This window comes from Oxyura jamaicensis, chromosome 1, assembly GCF_011077185.1.
Source record: "Oxyura jamaicensis isolate SHBP4307 breed ruddy duck chromosome 1, BPBGC_Ojam_1.0, whole genome shotgun sequence".
NCBI lineage: Eukaryota > Metazoa > Chordata > Aves > Anseriformes > Anatidae > Oxyura > Oxyura jamaicensis.
Window position 1 is genome coordinate 53,394,062 of NC_048893.1, and position 17,991 is coordinate 53,412,052.

Consider the following 17,991-nt stretch of genomic DNA (forward strand, 5'->3'; position numbering starts at 1 on the left):
TTCCTGCAGCCACCATGTGCCTCCCGGTGTGGTGCTGACAGACCCAGAACGGGTCACGGGCAGCTCTTTGATTCTTCTGAGTGACCCACACCATCTCCTTCCTCCTCGGGCTGCCTTGCTCTTTACTGAGCCTCCTGACGGTGAAAGCAAAGGGTCACCTGGGAAGATCTAGGACCAATATTGGAAGCTTGAGAAGAAACCGATGACGGGTGATGAAGGCCAGAGCCTGGCTGCGGTTCCCATGCCCGGCTCCCCGTTGCAAGGACACTTACGGCACAGGGCGAATTGAAGGGCTCTGGTCATGCTGACAAAGGTGGCTGATCGAATTTGGGGTGGCTTGAACGCTGCTTTGTCCCCTGCAACGGGGATCATGGCCGCCGCAGCACCAGGGAGCATGGGATTTGGGGCCTCACCACTTCTCCTGTTCATGGAAAGTCCTTGAAAATGACCTGAATGCTGGGAGCCCGCTGATATCAGATCGGGGAGGAATTTGGAGAGAAAGGCGCGAGGAAGCAGAGGAGACGGGGCTGGCCTCGGGTGCCCTGGCAAGCATCAGGCCTGGTCCTGATCTCACACAGCCTCCATAAATCAAGTCCCATGATGTCTCACGAGTGAGTCCATCCGCAGACCCATAGATTTTCTGAGAGTCATGATGAAATGTTGGCCTCTTCCTTTGCTCCTCGCTGCCTTTCCTTTGAGTATCACACTCAGGCGACCTTCAAATAAAAAGAGTAACCAGTTGAAACCTTGCCTTTTTTTTTTTTTTTTTTTTTTTTTCTGATTCGTTCATGCCTTCCTCTCTGGATGGCTCAGCTGCTCACCTGGCCATCCCTTCACCACCAAAACCTTGCCCTCACTGGCCTCCACTTGTCCCAGGACGGAGCTACATGACTTCCCAGCCATTTCATGGTCACGGCGATGAGACGTGAGAAGGCCCCGTCACATCTCCACACCAAAGGGGACATGCAGTCCTCACCAAGGAGGTCTGGCACACTATTTCTGTTCGGGACAGGGGGATTTCCAGCAGGTGCCAAACATCTCCGCCATACGCAGCCTTCCCAGAACCACCCTTGTCCTCCTTTCTCCCTCCTGGCTGACGGGACTGAGCAAACCCATCTAGCTCTCCCTTAGGGGCTGAGGTCCCCCATTTCCAGCAGGAGGGCTCCCTCCTTCCTCCTCCTCCTCACCAGCTGCCTCTTCCCTTCCCCTCCAGCCATGGCGGGACCAGGGAACCTCAGGCCAGCGAGTATACAAGGACTCTCATCCCACGTGGGAGCCGGGGAGGGACGAGGGCTCAGCTTCAGCGCCTCCCCCCGAGCCACACGAGGTGAAGGGGACATTCTTCACCCCATCCCCAGCATGGCCACCCCACACCCGGAGCCAGCCCGTGCCAGCCTGCCTCCCGAGGAGGCGGCAGGGTCAAGACCCCCGCGGACCCCCGGCCTCACCCCGCATCTCCCCGCAAGCCCACCTCCGCGGGACGGACGGGGTGCTGCAGCGGGATGGAGCAGCGCCGCCGTCCCCGCTGCTCCCGGCCCGGGTCTCCTCTCCCGTCTTCGGGTCTGAGGCGAGCCGGGCGCTCTGAAAAAGCTTTTTATGTGCGCGCGCGCGTGTGCGTGCATCACATGATGGCCGTTCACCTGTACCCCGAACAAAGGCAGCGCACTGTTTGAGGCCCAAACAAGCGAGCAGGCAAGGGAAGGAGGGGGGTGCCGGGAAAACTGAAGGGGCTGTTGAGAGAGCGGGCGCGCGCGGGAGAAAATCCTTATCAAACTCCCAATTCATGGGTCTCCCTTTCCCTCAGCACACTGCCGGTATTGTTTGCCCGTTGTGTGTGTGTTTTTTTTCTGGTGTCTGCCCCATCCCCCCCCCCCCCCCAGGCCCGGCTCTGACGCTGTTTTGCTCTATGGAAAGGTTTCATGGGGAACCCCTCCCATTTTCCCAGGCGGTCCCGGGACAATACCAGTGCTGTGCCCCCGGGCTGGGCACGGGACAAAAGCTGGCCCTGTCTCGTAGATGGGGAGCTTGCTGGGGTGCAGCCACGCCAGGTTTCTGGGGCACGCAGGGGATTCCTCACCTACCCCTAAGAGCAGACATGGTTTGGGGACACCAAAACTTCCCAATGGGCATCCTCTGGTCCTTTTTTTCCCCTCCAAGCCCATTTGCCTGTCGTGTTTCTCCCCACTCCCCTCCTGCAGACACACTCTCCCCTCTTACTCCTCCACTTCCCATGGGTGCAGTGAACGGGGGTCACCTCAGTGGAGGTGGCCTTTGGTGTCCCACCACCGTGGCCCTCCCATTGAAACCCTACTGAGCAGGGCCCCCTGCTCCTGTGGTGCTGCTGCTTGCCCAGCCCAGTCATTCCTGAAACAAGGGTCTCTTCTCCTCCCTCCCTTTGTGTCCTCTCACCTCAACTGAACAGAAAGCATCACACCTCTCCCCATTGCCCTACAGGTATGTTCTTCCACAGCTCGCTCCATCTTCATCTTCATAGCACAAGGAAAGAGATGAAACACAGATGGAAAAGACATGGAAAAGGGTGAATGAGCATGCACCTGCAGTCAGTGTTGCAAGGGAGAGCTGGAAACAGGAAAAAAGGGCTACACACCGGGAAAGAGAATTCAAAAAGAGGAGGCAGAAGCAAAGGAGACAACAAGCAACGACTAGAAAAAGGCAGAATGGATGAAAAAAACCCTTGCCCACCATTTAAATAGGACGAGACACTGAGACTGCAGATTGCAGAAACTGTGTGGTTGGTACGTGCTCCTTAAAGACGGGCTCATGTTTTGGGATGTCCCTGTCATGGCCAAGGCACCCACAGCTCTTCCAACAAGGCACAGATGGGACCTGACTCCTACCTGGCAGGTGGCAGCAGCCCCTGATGGGGATGGCGAGCAGTGGGACCAACGCTAGTCCACAGCCCTCTGGGTTACTGAAGTCCCTTCCTGATTTGCTCCTTTTCTTCCCACATTTGGGACTGGGGGACTCAGACACTCTTCTGCTCACCCAGACCCTGAGGACATGTAAGAAAACGTGAGCTCCACAGTGCTTACTCTGCCTCCAGTGGGCCATGGGCATCTGCTGGCTTGGGAGCTGGGGTGTCTCCTGGTGGGAGAACTTGCTCCACACTCCAAGGCACAAGATTCACGGGCTGCTGCTTTGGTCGAGGAAGCAGGAACTCGATCTTGGTTTGCTAGGCTTTCCTTTGGGTTTTCTCGGCATCCAAGAAGAAGCCACCCACATTTCTCTCTTCCAAAGGGAAAAAGGCATCATGTGAGGAAGAGCATCTGAGCCTCCCTTTTTCTGGAGTGGGTAATGGTTAAGAAAAAGAAAGAAGGGAAAGCACTTAAGAGGTTGCTATGGACAGTGCAAGACCACACAGACACATTTAGGCACCTCTGCCTTCCACAGGTTTGATCCCATTGACATTCAGCCATTCCCACTCTCAGTTCCATTCTATAAAGTCTCCTCAGTGAGCTCTAGTGAGGTTTTTCTTGGAACCACCCTACGGTTTCAGAGCTACAGGGAAATGGTCCTATGCTGTCAGCCAGGTCTGCAAGGGCAGCAGCCAGCCCCGCAGCTTTGCTCTGAGTGTGTTAGCTCGGATGCTCAGCACCATCCTTGGGACTGGTTTCCTTATGCTTCAAGGGGTGTCAGCCAGGGGTTTTGTGGGATCTTTCTAACAGTCTGTGAAGAACAAAGAGTTGCTACAGGAGCTGGAAATGCTCTGGAAATCCCTGGAGGCTGGTTCTCTGGGTCACAGCCGTGCACCCAGACTTAGCACTGAAGCACCTTTAGGGTGGCTCTCCAGTGAGGGGCTGGGGCAGGAGCTAGCTCTATCTCACCGCTAGCTCTGGAGGACCTGGGGAGGTCTTCAGGTTTTTATGGGTGACCTCTCATGGTTAGGGGGTTGGTGCTGCTCTTTGACAGCCCGGTGAGAAAGGAACAACAACCAGCGGTATCTGGGAGGGGAAGTAAGCTAGAAAATGGAAGAAGTGATGGCAACATCCTAGCATGCTCAGTGCTGAGAACCTGTACGTGTCCCAGCAAGGTGTGAGTGTGAGAGAGTCCTTCTCACCAGATGTCCCCTCTTTCCTTGTGGAACACCCCACATTTGCGTTCGGGAGCAATCCATCACGTCCGAGGAAGCTCAGCTTGGTTGTTTTTCTGAGAACCCACAGAAATTAAGGCATTGTGAGGCTCCCAGCTCTAGGGTGCAAGAGACCTAAGCAGGTTCAAGCTGGTATACGCTGCCCAGCGGTGTGGTATTCTCCCTGGACCTAATGTCCTCCATTCTCAGGACACTCCTGACCTCCTGCAACATCTTGACGCCGGGGTCCTGGGCCAGCTTGTTGCAGTGCACTGGGGTCCCATCAGACTCCGTGACGGGGACAAGGGATAAGTTGGGAACGTGGGGGCCGCAATGCCCTGCAAGAACAAGGATGATGGCAGGGGGAAGAAGGGGAGCCCAGCCACATCCCTCCTTACACCCCAATCTGCTGGGGGGTTTCATTCTTCATCCTTGATCTCCGTCCAAGCAGCCGGTGCTGGTGGAAAGTGGGGAAGGCTGAGTTGGGGTGGGGGGCTTCCCACGTCCCCTCCCCAGCGGCCTGACCGTGTCCTGGCTCTGAGAAACGCTTGGCTCCACCTTCCGCCCTTCCCTCCCCCGGTGCTAAGCAGCAAAGCCAGCGAGAGGCATCCAGCCGGGGTATTAGAAAAAACCAAGCCTCCCTCCAGGAATGGCACTCGCCTGAGCGCCTCCCCGGCAGCGCACCCCGAAGCCGGAGGGAGAGCAGGGGGGCGACTGGGATTCTGCAGCCCTCGCAGGATTTGCCGGCCGCACCAGCCAGCAACGTAAGTTTTCCTACCTGAGCTCCCTGGCACGCACACATGCACATTCACTCCATTTTTTTTTTTTCTTTTACCTACTTTCTGCCAGTTTTTCAATTTCTCCAGCAAAGCTCCGTGCCACCCTCTGCAAACAGGGTGACAGCAGCCTTTGCTCCCCATTGACTTTCTCAGCTAAACCAGAAGCATGCTTTTCTAAAACTTTTTTTTTTCTTCTTTTTATTTCTGGTTGGGGGGGGGGGAGTGGATAAGGAGGCCTTTATTTTCGGAGCGTTTCTTTCTCAAAGAGGGCAGCGGCTGTGCCGTGGCAGGGACTTTTAGAGGTGACTGCAGACAGCGAGAGAGGAGGGGTGCGCGGGGCAGGCAGCTCGGATCCGTGGCTTCTCTCAAAGTTCAACTTCACATGTGCTTGCATCTGAATATCTATATGTATGTGATATACATGTATCCCCACGGATGTGAGTGGGGATGCGATGTAGATATATTTTAAGCCTTTGCTTCGAGAGCAGTGAGCGGTGGCCGAGGGATGGGGTGTCCCCGCGGAGGCACTTTCCGCTGCCTGCTGGTGCCTTGTGTCTCTGGAGGTGGCCAGGAGATGTGAGACCCTTTGGTTTATCAACATGGTGCTGGTGCCCCCCTCTTCCTAGGCACTGTGCTGGTGTTATAAGGCACATCATCAAAAGAAAAGGGCACCTCCTGACACAAGTTTTGTGGCCGTTCCCCCAGTCCTGCTCGCTGTGGAGAGCTGTGGCTGGGCAGGAGGCTCCGTGCATCCCTCCTCTGGGGTCTCCAGACCCCCTTGTTCCACTGGTTCTTGGCACAGCTGGGCAGCTGCTGTAGGCCCCTCTGCAGACACCGGCTTGGGACGATTGCAAAGATAGGAGCTCTCAATTAATTGGGGCCCCAGCCCATCCCCACCCCCCTCGATCACGGGTTTTGTGGTGTGCATGGCAATTGCTTTGCTTGTGCTTTTATCAAGCAGCCCCTGTCTCGTGGTCAGCTCTTCGGAGAGCGCAGAGTCCCTGTTGGATTTGGTGGTCGCTTTTCCTTTTCTCTCTTTCCCCTTGTTTTTTTTTTTTTTTTCCTTTCTTTCCTTTGTTTTTGTCTTCCTCCCTCCCCTCCCCAGTGAGAAGAAGGACACCGAGAAGGAAGAGACCATGGCCGACGACCAAGACCTTTCAGAGGTGGAGATGAGCCCGGTGGGCTCCGAAGACCACCACTGCCTCTCGCCGGGACCCTCCATGGCATCGGACAACTCTCCTCACCTTGCCGGCTCCGGGAACGGAGAGATGGGCAAGGTCAAGAAGGAACAGCAAGACTCGGAGGCGGACGACGACAAGTTCCCCGTGTGCATCCGCGAGGCGGTCAGCCAGGTGCTGAGCGGCTATGACTGGACCCTGGTACCCATGCCCGTTCGGGTCAATGGAAGTAACAAGAGCAAACCCCACGTCAAGCGGCCCATGAACGCCTTCATGGTATGGGCACAGGCTGCCCGGAGGAAATTGGCTGACCAGTACCCGCACCTCCACAACGCCGAGCTCAGTAAGACCTTGGGGAAGCTCTGGAGGTAAGAGCGGGCGCGCGAGGGCTGAGGCCTGGAGGTGTTCTGGAGTGGAACATGTAGTCAGGAGGAAGGATGGGGACGGAGTGGGATGGAGGGGGTGTCCCCTGAGAAAGATTTTTTTCCCCCACAGCGAGCCTCCTCCATGGTGGCTGAGGGAACGGGGCAAGAGTGGCTGTTATGTACCCCGTATATATAGGGAAGGATTCCTCAGCAGAGCTCACCTCCACCCCAGATGGAGCACATGCCTCCCTTTTCCACCAGTTTCCCTCTAACTTTCCCTGACCAGGACACTCATCCTGGTCCTACCTGACTGTCAGGGGAGACCTTGCCTCCTTGGCTCACCCTCTGTTGGGCAAAGCTGTGCATGAACAGAAGCTGGGCTGAGCCCCGTCAAACTTATCTCGCTTGTGGCTGCCCTGAGCCTGTTTGATCTCGGGTGCCCACACCAGCAGGGGTTATCTTCTGTGCCACACCACAGAGCAAGTGGGAAACGAAGACATGGCTGAGGAGGAAGGCTGGGGGAGGAGAGACAGGGGTCGAGCCACCCACCCGTCCTCCCTGGGGCAGTGCTGGTTTCAGCAGGCCATGCAGGTGCAGCGAGGCCTGTGGTGGGGAGGGGTGAGCAAGGAGAGACCCTGCTACGAAGGGGTTTCATGCATGCAAGGCTGGCCATGCCGCTTCACTCCCGTTGGGCCATTTCTCCCAATAACCCCACTGACTTACCACAAGCACTTTCTGCTGCAGGCCCCCCGCACTGTCAGCCCCTTGCCTTGCACTGACCAACACTTATCATGGCTATCAGCCTCCTGTGGGGAAGCCCTTTCATTCCCTCTCCCATCCTGACAGCATTGCATGGGAGGAAGCCCTCAGCCTCAGATGGGCCACGAGACATTTTTCCAAGCAGAACTGAAACACACGCTGTCCGGCGGGTCTCCTCCTAACTCCAAACCTCCTTGCTCACAAGGGAGAACTGAGCCCTTGAGCATCGGTTTCACCCTCTGCTCTCTCCCCCCATTTACACCAACCCGCCAGTGTCTGCTGTAACTGAAGTAAATGGATTGGGAAGCTGAAGGCAGAGGTCTCCTCTGATGCTCTTTCCCTCCTTCCCGCTTTGTTCCCCGCTGCCTTCTTTTTCCTCTGCCCAGCCTGCTGCTCCGTTCTCGGGCTCTGCTGCCAGTCTCTGGTCTGCAGGCAAAACTACGATGCGCAGCTCTCAGCCCCCTGCCTGCTCTTTCACCTCCACCCTGGTAGCCCACTGGTTTGCCCCGTCCCCCCCAGCTTTTGTTGTCCCGACACAGCCATCTCCACCTAGTATCGCTTCGCTGTCCTCTTCCATTTGTGCCATTATGAACCGATCTCCTTCGTACACTTTACCCTCATTGCTCTGCTTCCCAGCTCCCTCTGGCTCCCCTCGCCCACATCTCCGCATCCGAATCCACCTTTTTTGCTCCCAGAGTGTCATTTCAAGCTATCGTTCCCTTGTTGCAAAATACTGCCAGATTTTAGGGCAGCAGCCTCCCTTCGGACACGGCATTTCCTCTGAAAACAGAGCAGAGTGGTAAATCCCTCCAAGCTGCCGTGGGAAGAGTGCACGGAGACGCAGCCCCCGGCCCGTGGTGACATTTGTGCACCCGAGCCGGAGTCGGCACGGCTCCTGCTGCCGGCAAACCAGCGTGAGAGCGGCCGGGTGCAGCAGGGGACGTGGCCGTCAGGTGATGGCTGAGGTCCTGCAGAGGGCCCCGGGTGTTTCGTAGGGCATTGTGCGGCCAGAGAGCGCGTGCGTCACGCGGAGGAGCTTGCAGGATCAGTCCTGGGGTCGCGGCTGCTGGGTGCTGGTGGCTTTGCTGGGACACGGATCCTTCCCGAGTCTGTGCTGCTAGGGCAGACAGCGGCTCTCGGAGCTGTGCCAGCTTGTACGGGGCTGTACCGCCAGGGTTATGGCTGCAGCAGCACGGTCAGCATCTGAGCTGGCTAGGACGACGTGTATGTGTCTTTCTGTGGGGCTGGGGGCAAACAATAGGTCACAAAAGTCCAAGGGAGGTGGCCTGAAGGTTTCCAGGATTGCAGCCCTGAGCTAAGCTTTTCGGCCACGGTGCAGTTGGGTTTTCCCCCATTTAGGTTCCTGCTGCCCCCAAGGTATCGCATCTATGTGCCGGTGTAACTGGGCAGCCTGGCTGAGCTCTGGCTTAGTATCAATCAGTTGACAAATACATGGTCCCCTGCAAAGGGACCCGGATGCTTACAGACCATCTACAAAGTGACCGCCCAAACCCAACAGCCTAAATCCCTAGTTGATTTGGAAAAGATGAGTGGCAAAGTATTTCCACGTAGGTGGCTGTGAGCTTGTACAGGTACGGGCTGCGTTAGCAGTGCAGGGAGCGAGAGCTGGTGAGCACAGAGGCTGCCTGCAGACCTTTAAGACAAATATGTGCCCAGCCAACAGTGATGGGTAGGGATGGCAGAGCCTGGAAAATCTTCATGAAGGCTGGTCCAAGTAGTTTTTCTATTAGAAAATCTTCGTGCCGTGTTTGCTCACGGGGCTCGTGATCTCCAGCCGCGCACTGCGGAAAGCACTGGGGAGCTGCAAAGTGAGAGTGGTGCTGTCCTGCAGGAAATATGGGGGAAAATGGGCCAGAGGGAGCCGGGGAGATCCCACTGCCACACGGCATCCCTGCTGCCTCGTCAGATATTCCCCGGGGAGGCCGCAGGGGGGAAGGAATAAGAGGAGGGGGATTCGGCTCCCAGCCTCTCTCCTCACCCTCTCCCAGCGCAGACTTGAGTTAGGAGCAGATGGGGGAGAAGGGAGCGGCCAAGGGGGGATGTACAAGGGGTGTGGGGGCTGCCTCCAGCCACCCACAAAGCGAGGAGCAAGGAGCACACAGCCCCAGAAGCCCGCAACGCTGGGGAAGAAGGAAGATGGAGGGTGTGCTGGTGGAGATAGCTGGTGGCCCCTCTGGCTCTGTGCCACCGCCGCATCCTCCACGGGTCCCAGCCCGTGGTGGGAAGGGCTGTAGGACCCCAGGACTGGGGGGGGGCTTATGGCCCCTGGTTTGTGTCCACTTGGGATGAGAAGGGTGTAGATGAAGAAGCGACCACACTAAAATGGAGGGCGAGGGAAAGGGGAGGAGAAGAAGGGAGGGTTTCCATGCTTGACGAAAGCTCGCCTTGGCTGCTTTCCTTCCCTGGGGTGGGATGAGGAACAGCTCGCAAATGGAGGCTGGCTGCTGAAAATGTCGGCGTGACTCTAAGCCAACACGCCACCCAGCACTGTCTAAAGGGCCGAAAACAAGCGGGACACGAGAAGAAGGGGACAACGGGGCTGTTCCCGGGGACGAAGAGACCCGATGAAGGGACCTTTGTCTGGGGGTGGCAGCTCCCTCATTTTCTGCACCCCACCTCACCAAGGAAACGTGCCCAGGACAGGGTGATGCCCATGAAATCCAGGGCTGTGGACGTGTAGGACAAACCATCCCCGGCTGTGCCCCGGGAGATCCCGACCCCATTCCCATCACACCAATTCATCGGTGGCGTTTGGTGCCGGGGTGGGTGGAGAGGGCTGCGTTAAGCCCCACAAGGGCTTTGCTCTGTGATCCATAAGTTCTCTGCCCGTGCGAGATTCCTGTGCGTTAATGACAGGGGAGCGTGGGGGGCGGAGGGGGAGGGCAGGAAGTGAGTGAAATCCAAATCCCCCAAATCTCCTGGCCTTTGCCTGCTTGCACCAGTTTCACTTTGCTAAAGCCGATTTGAGCTCTGATCCCAGCGGGAGGGAGGAGGGAGCAGGGAGGCTGGGGAAGAAGACAAAGGCACGGGGAGTGACGTCCCGCTGTCCTGCTGGTGGCACTGCTAGCGGGAGGCTGTCGAGGGGAGAGGCGGTGAGGAGACCAGGCGCAGACCAGAGGGCAGGGATTTGGCTCCTGCGTAGACACGGGTGGCTGTGGTTCAGGCCAGATGTGGAAGGCTGAGCTTCGGCCTTCACTGCTGGCCTCCACTGGAAGCTCTGCTTTGAGTTCACTGATACATCCAGCAGATCACAGCTGGCAGTCCGGCATCCAGCCTCTTACAGAAGCACCTCTTGGAGCAAAAGGCAACATTTTGTTCCCAACCACAGCATCTTAATAACTCTGGCACCATCTGGGTTGGGAGTGCAGAGAAGCCTGATCCCAGCTGCCCTGTAGTGAAGGGCTGTAAGGCTGCAGAGTTTGCCTCTGTTTCTTCATCTCCCATGGAGAAGGGGTGTCCTCAAGGATGGTGTGAGCTTGCCTCCCAGTCCTTGATGCTTCCAGAGGTCAGACAGGCTGACCCTTCAGACCTTTCAGGCAGCCTGGAGCAGGGCTGGCTGAGGGATTAGAGCCCTCCAGGACGTGTGAGCATGGTGTACAGGGGCAGGAGGGAGACAGGAAAGCTGGTGCTGGATTCATGGTGGCTCAGTTGCTTTAATCTGCAGGATTAAGGCAGCGGAGGAATGCGGCGTGTAGCTGCGACCTTCTCAAGCTGCCTGGAGTGAACCCAGGTCAGCACCATAACGTGCTCCAGGCCACACCACACACCTTCTGGCCGATGGTCAGGGGGATGCACAGGGAGCAGTAAGAAAGGGTGTGCTTAGAAACCAGCCAGTTACTTGCTGGTGACCCCTTGGTCCTCTGCAGTTTTATCTGTGTGATCTTTGAAACGTCCCTCCCCTCTGTCTTCAGCTTTTCAGGCCTTTTCTTCTTCCACAGTGCCTACGGTTTAACAGAATCGCTCACCTTTTAGTGCTGAGGGCTTTGGGGTGCTTGAGGTACAAGTCACAGGAAAAGACTGGCCCCTTCTGAGAGCACTGGTTTCTGCTTGGAAGCAGGTTGACCCTAAGTCACAAGGATATTTGAGGGGAAAAAATAAAATAAAATAATAATAATAATTAAAAAAAAAATTAAACTGAAGCACTTCCAACCGAAGCTGCTAAAGCCTCGTGCAACCAGATTGTTCTCTTCTTCAGGCTTTCTGAGCTGCCCTGCCTGCACATTTCATGATTTTCTTGGAGATCCTATCTTAACCAGGGTAGCTCATGATCTGGCAGGAATATAGAGAAGGAGCTTACATTTCTACAGACTTTCATCTAGAGACCAATGCTCATCGATTTGTACACGGTCTAGCAATGTAGAAGCTAATTTTTTACAAATACAAGGCCACGTTCAAGAAGGGCTGGGAATTTGTAACATTTTACATTACATTTTACATAACATAAAACATAACATTTTACATTACTCCTGTCTACAGTGAGCAGGAGCTTCGGGAGGAGCAGGATACACCATTTTCCCCCTTCTAATTTTTTTTTAAATTCAATTCTAGGATATTGCAAGAGGCTTAAAGGCCCAGCGAGCTCCAGGCCGTAGCTTGGGTGGAGCCAACACCAATTACTACCATTTATGTTCAGTAGAGCCCACAAGAAGACTTAAGTTGGAATAAAAACAGTCTGGGGAGGAGAAAGAGATGTGGAAGGCCACGGTATGGGTAGTAAGGGTGTGCCACACTGCCATCGTTTGAGGCCTGCTCCAGCTTCCCTTAATTTGCCCTAAATCTTTGAAAGCAGCTTGTCCAGCCTTATTTTCCACGGCTGTGAAAGGCTGGGTTTTCCTTTGGGGGTGAAACTAAAATGCAAGTGAGGCTGTTGAGAAGTTCCTGAGAAGTATAATGCAGCTGGGGCAGAGGAACCAGCACTGGCACTGACCATGACAATGAGTTATTAATGCTGACCATTAACAATGAGGAGGAAAACATTGCTGTCTCCATTGAATCACTCCCAGCTCTCCCTGTTGTTCTGGGAAATACCCTAAAACAGGTCAACGCCCCGATGCCTGGATTTATATGCTGTGTCCCTAATTTGATGTATTGGGATTTTTTTTTTTTCTCACACACCTGCCCCTCTCCTTCCCCTCTTCCTTACCACCTTGGCCCCTGCAGGCTGCTGAACGAAAGCGACAAGCGCCCCTTTATCGAAGAGGCGGAGCGGCTGAGGATGCAGCACAAGAAAGACCACCCCGACTACAAGTACCAGCCCCGCCGGCGGAAAAACGGCAAGGCCACGCAGGGAGAGGGCGAAGGCCAGGTGGAGGCGGAGGCTGGCGGGGCTGCTGCTATCCAGGCCCACTACAAGAACGCCCACCTGGACCACAGGCATCCCGGAGAAGGGTCGCCCATGTCCGACGGGCACCCAGAACACTCCTCAGGTGAGTCCCAGGTTTCTGTGAACCCGCTGGCAGGTTACAGCTGACGGGGAGGCTCAGGAAAACAAGCCATCGCTGTAAAAGCCTTAGTGGCGTGGCTCACACCTCGCTCACGACCCAGCAGACTGCTGGAGTTGCTGGTATAGGGGGATGTCTGAGTTTCATGGCACTTGCATTCCTCTGCTCTGGTGGGTATCATTTTACCCTTCCTTGGTTTTGGCAAGATGATATAAAAAGCTTTGGTTTTGGCTGGCCATTTCCCTCTCCCTCCACTGAAGTCTCTGTGCAGGTGCTGGCATACTGGGAGGAGCGGAGCTGGCCTGTTGAGCTGCCCAGGTTTAAAGCAGTAACTCACCTTCTCCTCTCTCTTTCCTCCTCAAAATGTTTTTCACCTTGCAGGTCAGAGCCACGGCCCCCCCACGCCTCCCACCACCCCTAAGACCGAGCTGCAGGCAGGCAAAGCCGACTCCAAACGGGAAGGGCGCTCCCTGGGGGAAGGGGGAAAGCCCCACATCGACTTCGGCAACGTGGACATCGGGGAGATCAGCCACGAGGTGATGTCCAACATGGAGACCTTTGACGTCAATGAGTTTGACCAATACCTGCCGCCCAACGGACACGCTGGCCACCCAGGCCATGTCGGGGGCTACGCGGCAGCCGCGGCTGCTGGCTACGGCCTCGGGAGCGCCCTGGCTGCGGCCAGCGGACACTCGGCCTGGATCTCCAAGCAGCATGGGGTCTCCTTGTCCGCCGCCACGTCACCGGTGGTGGACTCCAAGGCCCAGGTGAAAACGGAGGGGTCCGCCCCCGGAGGTCATTACACCGACCAGCCCTCCACCTCCCAGATAGCTTACACATCCCTGAGCCTGCCCCACTACGGTTCGGCCTTCCCTTCCATCTCCAGGCCCCAGTTTGACTACCCTGACCACCAGCCCTCGGGACCCTACTACAGCCACTCCAGCCAAGCCTCTGGCCTCTACTCTGCCTTCTCCTACATGGGACCTTCCCAACGTCCCCTTTACACCGCCATCTCTGACCCCGCACCCTCCGTGCCACAGTCCCACAGCCCCACACATTGGGAACAGCCTGTCTATACGACTCTCTCCAGACCGTAGGGAATGGGGAACAGTGACCGAAGCAGCGACGGAAAGGCTCCGAAGAATCAGCACAGGCAGAAGAGCCTCCGAACTCCGAGGTCACTCAGTGCCACCATCCAGCCACCAAAACCCACTGAGTATCTGGAAGTGCCTTTCTTGACCCCGGCTATCGCTGGCTCACCCGCCTCGAGGAAGGTTTTTCGTCCTTTCGCCCTTTACCGATTTCACGCAGGCCACGCCACTGGCCTGCAACACCGTATTGGCCTTCTAGATGAGGAGGATTCAAGACATGGAGTGACTGGTCCGTGGTGGGCTTCGTTGTGTGCACCCTGGACTTAAGAGAAGAGAGACTCTCCTTTCCTTCCCCTCCCCAGACTCCTCCAGTGAGTTAGCAAGTGCTTCCAAAAGACCACAACGGCCGACTCGTTGTCACCTGCTGTGGGTGAAGGGTGGCTGCTCAGCCGTGGTGAACATGTTGTGGGAGGAGGAGCGGGGAGGACGGCACTGCCGGCTTCCTTGCGATCAGTGTTGTGCAGCAGTCCTGCCTAAGATTCACACATGCATGAATCTCGATCCCCGTTTGAAGACCAACTTATGCTTGCTTCCCCGCTGATTTCCACGACCGCACCCTAGCTTTTCTCCTCGCCTCTTCTCTCCGTCCTGCCTCTGTTTAATCCCACGCTCCTTCCTGCATGGATTTTTTTGTAAGGCTTGATTGAACAATGCGTAGGACTCAGGAACTGCATTGTCACTCTTAGCCTTTCCCATATCATAGCCTGTGTGTGCACGTGTGTTCGTGTATGGGGATGAAGGAGAGGTGGGGCAGGACCTGTGGATCATTAAGGTGCTGTGAGTGAATCCTCCTTTCTTACAATTACTTTATATCGTTCACTTGTGTCTGGTATTTCTGGCATCTCAGTCCTTTCTAATCTCTTCAGCATCCCGAACAACCTCTGAGCAAACCTGATCCTTGCTCTTCCAGTGCCTGACCATGCCTCCCTGGAAGTGGAGGCACCAGGAAAGTTACTGCGCACTTGCCACCACCCAGAGGCAATTGCAATGCTCACTTTGAACCCCTGCTCCAAACTCAGGCTGAAGGGGTGTGCATCCCTGCTCGTTTGTTCATCGCACATTGCAATCCGTCAACACCGCCCTCCTACCTTCACCGAGGATGGAAAGATGAACCTGTGGCTTTAAACAAGGTAGACACGCACCCAGTCTAGGATGAGTATACAGAAAACAAGCCTGGTTAGGTGCAGAACTCATTTTTGCCTCTGGGATTCAAACTGGAAGCAAGCAACTCTTGCAGTCAGATCAACCCTCTTTTTTAAGCCCAACGCCTGAGGACAGTCTGCTGACTTCTCCTTTGACACCTCCAGGACTGGGGTGGTTTGCCATGCCAGGGAGTGAATTGGCACAGAAGTTGCTGCAGGAAAAAAAAATATGACTCCTGGCAACTGATCACAGAGAAGGGACCTTCCAATGGATAATGCAGTCTAGAAAGATAAAATACTTTGACCAAGCTTGGACTGTGATCCGTGCCGCTGTTTCCCTCTGCTGTTATGACTGTCGGATGCCCTTCCTGCCTCCCTTAGCTATGGATGCCTTCTCCTCGTGGTGTCTGAAAAGATCATGTAGAATGTTTGCTCCCTGTACGCATGTAACCTGTTCAAGCCCTGTCCCCTTATTTATGCAAGTAGCACCTTCCTCCCCCAGCTCCCTCTCCCCAGTCTCTATGCTGTCCTAGCACCATTAACTCTGCATTAAACATATGGAATAATAAACTTAAAAGTTTCATTTTAATGTCTCTGGATTTTTTTGACCTCTTTCATGAAAGTCTCTTCCCCCCCCCCCTCCATAAGTCTGTCATGTGTCGCTACAACACCGCACAGATCCCGTGCACAGCTTTCCTCTGCCTGTCACTGGGAGGACACAGGCAGAACTCCAGCTGGCTTACTGCACTCCTGCACGGAGATGAAACTCTGCTGTTCATAGCCCAGCTCCAACCGTTTCCTAAGTGAGAGGCGCAGTGACACTGAATCCTGTTCCTGTGCCATTAAGAAGAGCATGATTTTGCAAGAATTTCTTAGCGTCATCGTTGATTCTCTCCAGAATAGGCGTGTGGGGTTTCTCCTCTCAGTTCCGTATCTCCAGGTGGCCATTATGTGCCTTCATAAAAAACTTCTCTTACCTAAACTTGTGTAATTTGGAAGCACTTTGGAACAACCATTAGTTTCTCTGTAGAAACTCAACGCACCCAGCCTCAGAGCCTATTTAGAGCTTTATAAAACTCACGGCACTATTGTGGATGAAGTCCTACATAGGGCCAAGAGCATCAGCAGCGGAACAGCTTAATGACATTAGATGATGGTGATGTCAAGCTAAACCGTTCTGTGCAAAATAAATCTGTGACCACTCGGTGAGCTGGAGGAGAAATCTCTACCCCGAACTACAAGCTGTGAGGAGAGTCCAGCAGGGAACTTACTGCACCGCTGAGCAGGTCAGGAGCACGGAGGGGACAAGGGGAGCCACGGCAGAGTTAGGGGTAGGACAGCTAATCCCAGGGGTGAAGAAGGGCCGTGGTGTGGGTGAACAGAAGAGTGGGAAAAGAAAGTCCTTAACCATACACAAGTACCCTTCTCCGGCTCCTCAAAAAGCAAACTAAGAAAGCGATGGGGTTCCACATCAACCATCCTCTAGTGGAAGGGGATGCCTCCTCTCATCTAGGAGTGTCCCCACAACGAAGACAGGACTGAGAAGAGAGACATGGCGCTGGTAACAGAGGGGTTAAACACTCCTCCCGCAGCCTAGCAGGAGCTGGCCCAGCATCCTTCCCTATCCCTTTAATCGTATCTGATACAGATGCAAGGCTGGGGAGGGGAGGCGGGTAGGGAACAAAGAAGCCATTTAAAAAAAAAAAAAAAGAAAAAAAAAGGACAAGAAAACGACCCCCGCGCTCCATGGCGGACGCCAGAATGATTGCACAAAGGCACCATTTCAGGGCTGAAATTTCACCGCACCAACGTGATTAAAGGATTCCATGGAGGGTGGGGGGAGAAGGCTGAAGGCCACAGAGCTGCGAATTAACCTTTTCTTGGTAACGATGGCCGGGATCAGGAAGCACTTGCGTTCTTTGGGGTCAACCCCCTTCCCACACCTGCGAGCATCTCCACGTTCCCCGTGACCTGTCATTTTGCTCAGGGACCCGTTCAGCCCTTGCGTTCTCGCCTCCAAAACCAGCCCCTCCTGCACACATGGCATCCCTGCACGGACCGACAAAGGGAGGATGGAAGGGTGGGTGCTTTTACAGGGACCTGTAGGAGAATGGCATACACGGCAGGTTATATGAGCTGGGTCCCCGAGCAGGTGGATGTGAGCTCCCTTTGGGATGCGGATGTTTGTCTGCAGGCACCGACCGCACGTACAGCATGAAGAATGCATGCTTTAAATATGAGCACAAGCTTTAACGTGAGCCGGTTGGAAAAAGTCTTCCTGGACCAGTGTAAAGAAAAAAAAATCAACGTAAAGCAGAAACAACAGGTGCACCTTACCTTGTCTTCTCTTAAAAAAAAAAACAAAGGCAAAAATTCCAAGGGCACTTTTTAATACGATCACCTATTCTGCCTTCCTTGTGCAAAGCAAGAACCTTGAAGCACAGAGAAAATTAAGAAATGAAAACCAGGTATTCGCTGGCTGGAAGCCCGTGCAGATTTTAACACATCCAGCCAACCCTTTTTGATCTGAGCAGGGAGCTATACGATTTTTCTCCTCCTTGCACATCAGAGGCGAGAACACAGGTACCTTCAGAGGACAAATCACTGATCTGTCATCACACTGCAGATTACCAAGGGAACTCTAGAATATAACTACTGTCGTGCCACATTAAGATGCGCTGGGCTTCGCACAGCTGAGATGGCTTGGGAGAGCAGCCGTGCACCGACGAGCGCTGGTCCCATGGAGCATCAGAGAGGAGCTGAATGAGGAGCGAGCGCAGCAACCGAAGCTACCCTGCCAAGCTGGCGGGACCGCGGCTGGCGACGGAGCTTCCGGCTGGGGCAGTGCCACTGAAAGGGGATCCCCAGCACTGATAAGCAGCAGGAGCAGGGAAACAATAGGTGATTTGATGAGAGCTGCTCTACGATACTCCTGAGAAGCTCCACGGGCAGCTCTGGCCGGAGAGGAAATTGGGGGTTTCCACAGCAACCTGCTGAGGGCACAAAGGCCTGACTGTCTGGGGGGAAGCAATGGAGGTGTCTCACCCTCGTGTTTTAAGAAGGGG

At 55.1% G+C, this 17,991-nt stretch overlaps 1 protein-coding gene and 1 long non-coding RNA gene across 3 annotated transcripts; one reads left to right on the top strand and one right to left on the bottom strand.

Annotated features, from left to right (window-relative positions):
• Nucleotides 1-528: 528 nt before the first annotated feature.
• Nucleotides 529-1,781, bottom strand: LOC118160304. Its single transcript, XR_004747410.1, has 2 exons — nucleotides 1,472-1,781; nucleotides 529-716 (listed from the first exon to the last, which is right to left on the bottom strand). It is a non-coding gene; the product is annotated as an uncharacterized LOC118160304 (long non-coding RNA).
• A 2,897-nt stretch (nucleotides 1,782-4,678) lies between these two features.
• On the top strand, nucleotides 4,679-15,515 carry SOX10 (SRY-box transcription factor 10). 2 transcript variants are annotated; one of them, XM_035339466.1, is made up of 4 exons: nucleotides 4,679-4,854; nucleotides 5,975-6,415; nucleotides 12,353-12,618; nucleotides 13,015-15,515. In XM_035339466.1, the coding sequence occupies exons 2-4, from the start codon at nucleotides 6,006-6,008 to the stop codon at nucleotides 13,728-13,730; spliced, it is 1,392 nt and encodes a 463-aa protein (XP_035195357.1). In that variant the 5' UTR covers nucleotides 4,679-4,854; nucleotides 5,975-6,005; the 3' UTR covers nucleotides 13,731-15,515. The 2 variants fall into 2 exon arrangements, with proteins under 2 accessions (XP_035195357.1, XP_035195365.1); XM_035339474.1 differs by lacking the exon at nucleotides 4,679-4,854 and having other exon boundaries at nucleotides 4,864-6,415.
• Nucleotides 15,516-17,991: the final 2,476 nt, after the last annotated feature.

Coding starts and splice junctions, on each gene's coding strand:
- SOX10 (XM_035339474.1), top strand. CDS start 5,796: ATGGCAATTGCTTTGCTTGTGCTTTTATCAAGCAGCCCCTGTCTCGTG. Junction 6,416..12,352: donor ACCTTGGGGAAGCTCTGGAG/GTAAGAGCGGGC, acceptor TGGCCCCTGCAG/GCTGCTGAACGAAAGCGACA. Junction 12,619..13,014: donor GCACCCAGAACACTCCTCAG/GTGAGTCCCAGG, acceptor TTCACCTTGCAG/GTCAGAGCCACGGCCCCCCC.